Source organism: Lepidochelys olivacea, assembly GCF_965140295.1.
Source record: "Lepidochelys olivacea isolate rLepOli2 genome assembly, chromosome: 10".
Taxonomy (NCBI): Eukaryota; Metazoa; Chordata; order Testudines; family Cheloniidae; genus Lepidochelys; species Lepidochelys olivacea.
The window spans coordinates 51,014,089-51,026,459 of NC_140420.1; the positions used below are offsets into that span (position 1 = coordinate 51,014,089).

Below are 12,371 nucleotides of genomic sequence, written 5' to 3' on the forward strand. Positions count from 1 at the left end.
AATCCCTTTAGCACTGAAGGAAAAGTTAGTTGTTCTAAGTTGTAGGACTTCATTGTATAATATTTGTTCCATATGGATTTTTATTTCATACTTAGTGTGTAGAACTTTAAGTTTGGGCTAGTTTTTTTGGTTTTGGTTTTCTACCTCTCCCAATAATTTGTCTGGTTTATCAGTACTTAGTGAGGAGTATTAAAGAGGAGCACTGCACATTGATTTAAGCTTATTCAGATTTTTTAAAAGTATTTTCATAACATTTTAAAGCAAATGGACACAGCTGTTGGGAGCGGTTTAATACTTCACTGCAATGTCAGAAAATCCATTAGCATCAAGCCAGGGCATGAAAACAAGACAGAAGTGTTTAATGCCCTTGGAATACAAAAAACAGTCAAACAGCTTAAGTTCTGTGGAAGTGGTTGATTTAAAGATAGTTTACTTTTTCTTACAAATACCTTCCTTAGGGAGGGCCATGTTCCTTTCTTGTGAGAAAATAGCTTATTTTGATATCTTGGTCATTTAAACTTGGGCAATTAGTTTATTTGAAAGTGTATACTTTTCTGGAAGGTTAAACTAACAGTATTTACTACTAATTAGAAGTACTCTTGCTGCTTACAGGAATATTAGTGGAGCAGCCTTAATCAATATTATAAAATTTAATATGCCAAAAAATTATAGATAATCTTGTGTGACAAGTATACTTTCATTCAGTATTAGAATTTTAAATAGGAAATGTTCTATAAACGTGTTCTAAGTTTCTGAATGGCTTTATTTTTCACAGTAGTGTCATAACTCTGTTATTTACCAAGTAGCCACATCTAGGCTCTAGACTGGTTTAAAATATTTAACTTCCCTCAAGAATCAGTGTATTTAGATGTTACTGATGAAATAAAATACCCATTACCATTCTTTTCACATTTTATTCTTTAATACAAAACAAAAAGATGTAAGAAATAAATGAATTCCAGAATTAAAGTAATAGTAATTCAATGCAAGAAGTGGTAAATCAAGTATTAAATTTTATAATGACTGACGGGCCTGGCTCAATAAATAGTATTTCTGGCTTTTCCACTGCATCAGATTTGCAGGCTTTCATGAAGTGGAAATCCAAATCTTTCATTGAAGCAGGTCCTATGTAATCTATAAAATTCCTGATTTCAAGTTCTATTTATCTTTTTCTTTTTGTTCTTTTTCTTTCTTTTCACGCTCAGATTTTGCTTCTTCCTCCTCATGTTTTTTTATCAACTGTTCCACCTCTTTTTGCTTTAGTACTCTAATTGTTGTCTTTCCATTCTCTCTTGTCAATGTTGCAATTTCAACTGAAACAGACGGAAAATATTTGCATTGTCACTTTTACCTAAAATCAGTAATATTTAATAGCCAAGGTTCTTTAGGGTTATGATTGTCAAAGGAGCCCGAGGGATTTAGGCACCAAACTCAAAATAGTCTCCTTTGAAAATCTCAGCCTAAGGCCTTGATTCTGTCAACACTTTTGTACATTGTTACTCACTCATGTGAGTAGTAAAAAAAATAAATGGACTACTCTCATATACAGGGCTGTCCCTGGAGGCGTGCAGGTCCTGGGACACAGGCACAAAGTTTCTATCTGCTGGGGGGTGCTCCCCCTGCCCCTTCCCCAAGGCCCCACCCCCACCCCACCTCTTCCCCCCCTGCCCCTTCCCACCCAGTTCTGCCCCCTTCCTCGAGCTCACTGTGCCCTCGCTCCTCTCCCCTTCCCCCCAGCACCTCCAGACACTGGGAAACAGCTGATCGACCGCATTGGGAGGGAATAGGAAGCACTGATTGGCAGGGCCCGCTGGCAGGCCAGAGACACTGGGAGGAGGAGAAGGTTGATAGCAGGGCTCCTCCTTGCCCCCCTGCCATGAAGCAAAGGGCCCCCCAAAGCACAGGGCCTGCAGCAGTAACCCCGATTCACCATACCCTAGGGATGGCTCTGCTCATATAAACAAAGTTAAGCACGTTCTTGTTCACAGGCTCAAGGTTGAGAGTAAGTAATTCCTGCATCTGCACAACTCGCCATCGTCCACCGTCTCTATTATACTGTTGAAACTGAGTGGCAATATAATAGAGAGAATGTGGGAGAGGTAATATCTTTTATTGGACCAATTTCTGTTGGTGAGAGAGGCTAGAGAGCTCTGTGTGGCTCAAAAGCATGTCTCTCTCACCAAAAGAATTTGGTCTAATAAAAGATATTACCTCTCCCACCTTGTCTCTCTAATATCCTGGGATTGACACAGCTACAACTACCCTGTGTGGCAATATAATACACTAGTTTGTTCTCTAAAACTCCATTATCACAGACTTATTTTTGACTAAAAAGCAATTGTTTGAAAAACATCCAGTTTATTGTAATCTTTTTACAGCAAGTATTTGGGTTTTTCAGCAGCAAGGAGTTAAAAGAAGTTCACCTTTAAATATGGGAGAGCAATATTGCTTACCTTTCTCTGCAGAAAGTTTGCTAACGTCCATGGTTTTGTTTAGCACTTTAATGGCTAAAGCAAGTGCAGATTTCAAGGTCATTGCTCCTTCTTTATAGTCTTGTTTTAACATTGACACAGCTGCCTGTAAGACAAAGAATGGAAATTTATTTAATGCAAAGCAATGCATACAGGCAATTTAAAGTTCTGTTGTGTCAGATATCAGAGATCATGAATACTGCTGGCATTAACATTACTGTAGGAAACGTTTTACAACTATTTCTGCTTGTAGTAGTAATGAATATGGAATTGTGGTTAGTACAGTCCAACTGTAAACTATTTATCCATGGACAAGTTCATTTATTTTGTTTTATTAAGAAAAAATATCTTACAGCACTATTATTCCCAATGCATGTAGCTTTCCATCCTCCATAGTTTCCACTAGGATCACTCTGATACAGCTGAAATCCATAATGCTTATCCCAGCCAATGTACAGCAATGAAACACCAAAAGGACGTTTTCCTGTTAAAATACAAGGGTATTAGTCATCTAAATTTAGTAACAAGATTGGTCCTGAATGCTGCTTTAAAAAAAGAGTCAAGGAAAATGTTAAATCCTTTCCTCGGAGCTAGGATTTAATAGACTGCTCTGTACTTCTGGTATTTTAGATAAGCTCTACTATAAATCCTTTTATTGTTTCCTTCTAAGATGTGACTAAGAAAAGAATGCTGCTAGTGTCTTATTTCAATCTCTTACCCTACTAGCAATTTATTTCCATGTAAACAAACTGGAATTTATCACCTTAGTATCTTAAAACAAATCTTCAATGACCATCCTTAAATTTATAGCATAAGAGCTCCAGAAACCAGAAGTACATTAATGGTCAAGTCACACTACAAATATAATGGAGGTTATCAGTCAGCTAGGGTCTTCTGTGTTTGTGGAAACATCACCGTTCTGTGTATTTGGAAACACTCCCTAGCCCATAACATTGTCGTCTAACAGTCACAGAACCATGTTGTCTCATCTACACTAATAATTAAAAAAAAGTGTTGGAAGACTGATGCCCCTAGCCACAGCTGCTGGTACATAGTTACACTGGTACAATATGAGTCCTAGATTTAATAAATGAATAAAATACACAAAACTAATTTCCTCCTGTTGGGATTCAGGGCGTTCCTGTGCTCAAAAAGCCCTACATCTCAGCCACCAACTTTTCAACAGTGATTAATGGCTGTGTCTATATCAGCAAATTTAGTATCTATAAATTTATAATCATTGCAGTGTCATCATTTGGAAACAAAAGTTAATTCCCTCGGCAATTTTTCAGGGGTCATTTGCACTTAGCAATTTTACAGGTCAGTAACCAAGTATTGTAAATAACTTCATAAAATCATTCTTTAGAAATTTAAAAGTTCAAATATGTTTCATTTATTACCTCCAAACTGTGTATAAGCTTGCTTGATATCACACAGTGCTGTTACCAACTGCTCACAAGGAATTGGTTCTTGATACTGCAATAGATACCTAATATTCAAAAGAAATATCAAAAATAATATTTTTTTCAAAATACTCCTTTCGTTTGTCAGCTCCATGATTCAGGTACAGAGCTCAGCACAGCAATGCATAAGATATTACTTTGATTCACAGTTTTATCAGAATGAGAATGGAAATCCCAAAACACACACAGCTGGTACCACAGCATAAAGTACTATGCCCCCCTATTATTTAGTAATTCTTATCAGCCAATTTGCAATGTGGCTGTGATAGCAACCTCCATGGAAACTACTTTTTTGCAAGAGGGGAATGAAAAGTAAAATTAGCTAATGGAAGGATTAGAATGAGCAGAAGGTAATATAAAACAAGTCACTGAACAAAATCCCTGGCACTGGTGTCTTTATTACTAAACTTTATGAACGGAAAATGTTTGTTAAAGTTGTTTCACAAGACTTAATAAAAAACAAATCACTTTGAATTTGTCCACAATGATTAGGTTGTACATTTGTCACAAGAGTGAGTGGACTCAGTATACTACCTGATGATGGCCCGTGATCACAGACCAATGAATCTGGAACAATCTTTTTGGAGCAGGATAAATTAGGAGAGAAAACACGTTGGCAAGACAGGTGTATTGTAAAAATTAAAAAATAAATGCAGCATGAATCTTACAAAGAATGGAATAACAAGTAATCAGTTATCCAAAAAGGATTGAGGTTAGCAATTTAGTAAAGAGTACACATGCCTGTAACTTTAATTTTCAACAAAAAAATGTATTACTTGTGACATTACCATCACAATGTCTGTAAATTTACTATAAGACTACAGATATAATAATAATAATAAATTAAGAAAAAAGTATTAAAGAAATGGACCAGATCCCTGGGTATAATGAAAGTGTACCCTTTCACAGTTCTGGGTGATAGTATGCAAACGTAGTTTAAAATATATGAATGGCTTTGTACTCCATGAGGTGATATGGTAAATAAAATGTTTCTTTAACAGAAACCAAATTTATATTTGAGAACACTTTCTGTGATTACATATTATTTCCTTATTTAAAGAATCAGACAACCTTGAAGCTGCACACGTTTATTAGGTCTTTACCTAGCTTTCCAGTAGTTAAAGGTGTTTCATTTTTTAAAAAGGACATTTCCGAAGTAAAGTACACAAACTACCTCTAACACATTAACAATAAATTGATTGTGGCACCTTAGAGACTAACCAATTTATTTGAGCATAAGCTTTCGTGAGCTACAGCTCAAAGCTTATGCTCAAATAAATTGGTTAGTCTCTAAGGTGCCACAAGTACTCCTTTTCTTTTTGCGAATACAGACTAACACGGCTGTTACTCTGAAATAAATTGATTAGCATTTCACTGAAACAGGCTAAATTCTTAGTGGATGTAATCCAAGCATTTTGGTTATCTATTTTATCCAATGTAAACGAACGGGGGAAATGATATTATTTCCTTTATTGCTCTAAATGACTAGAGATTCAGCTATAAACTGGAGCTGTCTGGAATACATAACAAGATAATGTAAAATGCAGTTTGACAGATTGTTATTTTCCATTTTCTTGGCCTGGTTTGCCAAATCGTCTAAAACTGAACAAATTTATCTTCTGCTAGTATATTTAATTATCTGAATAGTGTTAAAGTTGGATATACGCTCCATATATATAGGCCACAAAAAGGAGGCTCACATGCAAGGCATTACATTTTATGACATTTATACAATTGGACCAGAATAGTAAACAAGAATTATAAAATAAGCAGATCCAGAGTTCAATTTGTTGACTGGTATCAAGTATTCATTAAAACCATTGGTAAGGTTCTGGTAAATGTTAAAGCTCTTTTAGACCTACTCCTTTTAGTTCACATAAGCAAAACCATACATGAAAGTAAAAGCAAAACTTAATATGGGCAGGGGCTAAAATGTAGAACATTTATTCCTTTTGTTTGATTAATCTTTAATACATATACAGAGAACAAAAAAAGAGAAACACTTTCCTTGTTAGAGGACTGAATTTGAAGTCAGGGTTAGTCTTAAATCCTTATTATCACACGTTACAGCTTTTAAGTAAAGCTACAAGAATATCTGTAACCATACCTTTGTGCAATAAGTCTCAGTTCATTTGTTAGAACATTAGCATCTGAAGTTATCCCTGCAACACTGCAAGCCATATCCCTGAAATATAAATACACAAGTTCATTGGGTTGTTATTCATTCCTGAGCAATAGCTGTATCATTATGCAACATTTCAGAGGAAGAACACAGTTTCATACCTACGATCAAACCCACACACTGTAAAATAAAAAAGACCATAAGCTCTTGCCACTGCATTTGTCAGATACATGTTGTAACCACTCCCATAACAGTACAACAGCAATCTTGAAATGGTTCATTAAGTTATACATTTACATATGATTCTACAAACATGAGGATTAGTCCACGGATTATTAAATTCCAGATACTGACAATACACTCTGGACGTGTCTAGAGGAAACATATATACATTACCATTTTGCAGGCCACCTTTAACATTCTGACATAACCTTTTATTCGGGTCAAACATACGGTGCAATGACCAACTAAAACAAAACTTTAAATTCTTATTAATGGAGATTCTACAGCAGCGGTGTCCAATAGAAATTCGATGCTAGCCACACTTGTGGTTTTGAATTTTTCTTATTAGCCACATTATAAAAAAGCCACATGCATTAGACACAATTCAGTAGCCTATTAGCCACATGTGGCTAGTGGCGAACATATTGGACACCACTGTTCTAGAAGATATTCAGTGTGTGCACAACTTACAATCTGGTTAATTGTTACTGGAAAAACAATTTGAGAGAAACAGCTGATTCAGATGAGAATTTTCTTAGCTGTATTTATTTTTAACAAAAAATATTGCATAACCTTAACTGTGCCAAGTAGCTTAAATTTAGTGTTTCTCCTGCAGAATTTGAGATGGCTATAAAATATCCACTGCTCAAGCAGACAGGATCAAATACAAAAGTAGAAAAATAATCCAGGTAGTGGATTTAGAGAAAAAAAGTAGGAGCAGACACAAGTAATCACTCCTTTGATTGTAGGTAACAGGATTCCTGAATAACCCAGTTCTTTCCCTCTGCTAAATAAGCCCCTGGCTGCCCCCAGGGTTGGGAAAGAAAGGGAGGGAGAAAGAGGACAAAGTCACTTATGCCTCACATGCAACGAGCAAAACTCCAGTGAACATGAGTATCCAGACCTTCATTGGGCAGAGTGGAAAACAATCCACAGTATGATTCTTGTTGATAACACTGGTAAAAAAAAATCTGAATAATTAGAAAAAAAGAGATTGAGAAATGGAGATATGGATCATCTCTATTAGAGTTATGTCATAGAATATTAATGCATGCTTTACTCATATCCACAGAAAATACAAAAGATAGAACAAATGCACGATTTGAAATGTGACTTACAGCCTATACAAACTAAAGATTACATTTGAACAAAGCAGGGACCAATGCTATTGCAGAAATAATGCGCAGAATTGTTCAGTTTTAAAATAGAACAGAGCAAATGAAGAAAAACAATGGAAGTGGAAGGTAATGTATGCAACAGAGTGCACATCACTGAAATATGAAAACCTATCAGCAATAGAAGCAACGGATAAATTTGTTCAAGAGCGAATCTGAAAATTAGGAGAAATGAGGGAATCAGAGAGCACTGCTCTTGATTAAAAGATTAGGGGATTTTTTTGCAAGACTTTTTGCTTTTTCATAGTACTTGGTAAGACTGGGCATTATCACATAAATGCTAATGCAGTGATAGCACCTTGTATTGGGAAATACGAGCTCCCATTACAAAAAACATTCCCATATTAGCTTTAACATATGGGTTACTCTGTCTAAAAAAGAAAAAGGTTTCGCTTTAACCATAATTTTTGAAAGCTATTAAAGCTAACACTGATAAAATAATTTCACTCAAGAACTCAAAACTCCTCAAGTAACAAAGAAAATCAGTTTTAATTATGTTGTTTGAATGACAGAGGTAATTAAATACCCTATTAGCAATTATAACAGCAGTAAACATCTTTCACCAACATCTCAACTTACTCATTAAGCTTGTATATTTTCTCTGAAAAAAAGACTTCATCAAGAAGCTTGTGGATGTTGCGCCGTTCTGCTGCTAACAATACACCATCATTTGCTAAAATTCCCAGGCAAGTGCCTGCATGTCCAATTGCTTCCATAGCATATTCAACTTGATACAAACGACCTAGGAAAAGAGGTTTCAATTGGTAAATTCAACCATTTAACTCTGAAGAGGGGCAATCCTACAAGGGGTTGAGCACCTCATTCAACATACTAAGAAAGCATAACTCAACCAACTCTCACTGTAATCACATCATCACAGGATCAGGTTCTAGGTCTGTCACTGATGGCAAGTTAATTGGTCAGAATCAAGTAGGAAATCCAATGAACACACACAGTGGCAGGTTCAGATAGAAATAAGCATTGCCCTTACAGAGAATTTTAAATGCAAGTTATCTACAACAGTGGTTCTCAATTGGGGGTCCACAAACACTTTCAGGGGTCTGCAGGGCCCCACGGATAAAATCCAGAGCCCGAGCCCCAGCACCTCCTGCAGGGCTGAAGCCAGGAGCTGCTGGATTGAAGTCCCGATCCTCAGCACCCCCCACAGGGCTGAAGCCTGGAGCAGCAGGGCTGCATTCCAGAGGGGCAGAAGCCCTGAGCCCATGGGCAGAGTTGGAGGGACACAGGGGTGTTGCCCCCCTGAAACTACAGTGCAAGAGCAGGGCACTCCTGGGGCAGCAACACCCCCCTCCTGCTGCTCCCTGGCCAGGTAGGAGGTGGGAAGCCAGAGCCAGGCAATGCAGGACAGCTGTTGCTCTGGCTGGTGCCATGGAGCAGGCAGCTGCAGTGCTCCCTCATCTCCTGCTGCTACTGGTGCAGGGGGTTGAAGCTGCTTCTCAGCTCCCAGCCCCCTTTGCTCACACAGCCGGTCAGAGCTGCCTGGGCTGGGGGACCTGGCTCCATAGCTGGCAGAGCCCTCGGGGAACAGAGACCGCAAGAAAGGCCTCCTGGCACACAACCCCTAGCTACCCCCCTCCCTACACCCTGAGCTACCCCTCTGCCCGCACACAGCCCCTATCTACTACCTCCCTGCACCATGAGTGGTTTTCAAACGTTTGGAGCTGAGCCCCCACCACTGAGTTATAATTTTTGGTTGCGCCTCCCTCCCCACAATCCACACAGGCAGGTGGGTGGCCTGCTGACCTGCGTCAGAGCGTGGTGGTGGTGCTCCCTCTCCAGACCCTACTGTGCGGAGCTGGCTCGAGCCCCCCTGCCCAGAGCCCCCTCCTCTCCGCACTGGGCCCTGGAGTTTTTATAGTATGGTGTGGGGGGCCTCAGAAAAAAAAGGGTTGAGAAACCCTGATCTACAAAACTAACTGAAGCAGAAACTGAGACAAAAAACATGGATTCTTCAAGATTCAAAAAGGAGTTTTAGACACGTCCATGAATAAGTAGCATCAAATGTTACATTAGGTAGGATACTATTGTATGGGCTATTAATACTCATGTGTTAGGGCTTAGCCAATAGCCAAGAGATGTTTTCCTTGTATTATTCCATTGCCTAGGATGTACAATCTTTTTTTAAACACAAATTTTCCAGTTTAAATAAAGCATTTTGTTAAATGTCTGTGCAGCGTTGTTCAATTAGAGTATTTCAGGCTGGATTCTTGAACAGGTACCTTTGGGGGGGGGGGGGGCCCACAGGTCAGTGTACTTTGAGTACGGAATAAAAAATAACCAAATATATATATAAAAAATAGTACTGAAGAATGGTTTGAATTTTGGAAGGTTAACACCTTCCTCTGATGCATTCAGCATTAAACACTGTTGACAAAAGGAAACAGTATACTGAGTAGATAAACCTTTGGGTCTGTTTCTACATGAAAATTCTTATGCTTTTGCAATTCATACTTTTGTGCATTGTTTCCGTAGCTATAAGGATGAATGCAGTTGTCTTTCTGGAAACTGGGGATGTATCCAGGCTCGCACAAGCAACTCTCCAGCTGACAAAGTTTACTGCAAAATCTCACTGAATTTTTCCAAAAGCAGGACTGAAAAAACGTACTCAAACTTACTACCAAAAGGGTGGTGGCAGTCAGCCCCTCTGGGCACAAGCATGTAATTCACTGCCAATGGAATAGGCAAGAACCATATATAAATTAAGCTGGAGAGCATTCAAAAAGAAATGTAAAGAAGCAGATCTCACTTAGATAGAAAAACTTTTATACTTTATTCTTAAAATTATCTCAATTTGCATTAAAATTAAAAGCATATCTCCACTATGGTCATGAAATCCCTTATAGTTTTGGATGTTCCTCTTAATGTGAAGATCTGATTTCTGTGTCACAGATGAACTCAGGCAAATTGTCAACACTCAAGACCTCTACATATTTCAGTTGCTATTTAAAATTCTTGGGGAGGCATAAGGATAGAAGTTGATTGGTCATGTGGTTCCCATTTACAGAACAATACCTTCTGGAGAAAATATAGTAGTTCTGGAATCATATCTTCGAGACTGTAACAAAAACATAACAGAACTCGTTATTTTTTTCCCTTTAAACAGAACAAACTTTATTCAGTAATATTGGCAATCATGTTCAGCAGTAACATAGTGATTTCAGTTTAATATCTGTGAGGTGTATAGCATTACAGGTAGTTTTGTTACCATTATTGTATTAGTTACCTTTTGTTACTAGTCAAGGGATGAGTGCTTAATTTACTTCAACGCTTTTTCCTCTTATCCCTATCCCAATCATTGTATTCCTCAAAAAGCTTTACAACTAATGCTGTAAACACTTCTGCACATGCTTAATTTACGTAAAAAATCCCAATTTAAGGTGGGTAAAGTTAAACACATGTATAGGTATTTTCAAGACTGGGGCCTCTGTTATTTAAAATAATTTAGCTGCAGAGAGCTTAATGATACTGCTGAACTCAGGCACCAAAAGGGATATATTTCATGCATAGTAACTCACCATCTTGCTTGTATTTTACACTGTAAAAACAAAACAAACAAAAAAAACCTAATCAATACAAAGAATAGGTTCATAGAACATAACTACACATATCACTTAGACATTGAAAAATGATGTACAAAAGTACTAATTACAGTAATTAACCCTCAATAATAGAAGGGGTTTTTTTTAAATGTTGTAATTAAGTTTTTAATATACATGAATCTCACTGATGAGATCATTAAAAGGGGGTCGTAGGAATCACCTTGACAGGTGATAAGTAAACCTGATTAAAAAGGTCCCTTTTAATGAATTCTATCAAAGCAGAAGTCGTCGTAATGGAGCAGATCAATGCCTCTACCTACTGGGCAAGTGTTGAGGCTGGGACAGGTTTCTCCCCCTCATTCTCCTTGCAAAGTCCCTATTCCCAGAGAGAGAAATCTTGGGACAGAGAAGAGCTCATCCCCCACACGAGAGGAACTTGGGAGCTAAGTCCCCACCACCTCCCCCTTACACCCCGGCTCACTGAGAGGGCGGGGGGAAGAGAAGCAGGCCCTGCCCAGCCCCCTTACGCCCCGACCTATCGAGAGGGGCTGGGGACAGCCACAGTCCCGTGAGAGAGGCTATGGGGTTCCCCAGCCCAGGGAGGCCGGCTGAAGCCCAGTTCGCAGGCGGCTGCTCTGCAGAGTCATCCCCCTCCCCCGCAGCACGGGAAGGCCTCACCGCCGCCCACTTCACACCGGGGGCTGCTACTGTCGCCGGGCCGGGCCAGCCCTGCCCCTCGGCCGGCCGCCCCGCACTCACCGCCGCACTACGGGGTCTCGGCCGCCGGGAAGAGACTGTCCTGCCACCGGCAACTGACTCAACGTCGCACCGCTCGCCAAAATGGCCGCCGCGCACGCGCGATAGCGTGGCCTGGCCCGCTGGCCGGGGCACTCCCGAATCCCGGCTCAGCGACGCGCTGCCGGGGGCGAGGAGAGGCGGGGCGGGCGGCTCGCTGCCTAGGGAGGTAGGGCCCGGTGGGGGACCGCTCCGCTCCCAGCCCAGGCCTCTCGCTCTCCTCGCAGGTCCCCGGGCCAGGCGCCTCCGAGCTGGAGCAGGGAGCGCGCTGTCTCACCGGCAACGGCTGGGCTCCAGCCTCTTCAATGTGTCCCTCATTTCAGCAGCTCCGGAACTGCCTCGCTAAACCGACTTGTCCCTGACAACGCGCCAACCCTGGGGAGGCCTTGAATCTGCTCGGCCACCTCGGCCTGGCGCCATGGCGCTTCAGGCTCCTCCGCTCTTCTTCAGTAACCAGATTGGAGAGAGAGAGAGAGAGAGAAATAGTGGTGTCCCCCCGGGGCCTGACCTGGGCGCAGTCCTGTTCAGTATATTCATCGGTGATCTGGAAAAAGGGGTAAACA

General features: G+C 40.1%; 1 protein-coding gene across 2 annotated transcripts; it reads right to left on the minus strand.

Annotated features, from left to right (window-relative positions):
• Positions 1-900: 900 nt before the first annotated feature.
• On the minus strand, positions 901-11,924 carry PSMA4 (proteasome 20S subunit alpha 4; the record flags this gene model as incomplete). 2 transcript variants are annotated; one of them, XM_084642424.1, is made up of 9 exons in its annotated part: positions 901-1,313; positions 2,454-2,577; positions 2,825-2,955; positions 3,872-3,960; positions 6,042-6,119; positions 8,033-8,195; positions 10,487-10,529; positions 10,990-11,009; positions 11,773-11,924. In XM_084642424.1, 8 exons carry the CDS (start codon positions 10,990-10,992, stop codon positions 1,159-1,161), a joined length of 786 nt encoding a protein of 261 aa, XP_084498550.1. In that variant the 3' UTR covers positions 901-1,158. The 2 variants fall into 2 exon arrangements, with proteins under 2 accessions (XP_084498550.1, XP_084498549.1); XM_084642423.1 differs by lacking the exons at positions 10,990-11,009; positions 11,773-11,924 and having other exon boundaries at positions 10,487-10,544.
• Positions 11,925-12,371: the final 447 nt, after the last annotated feature.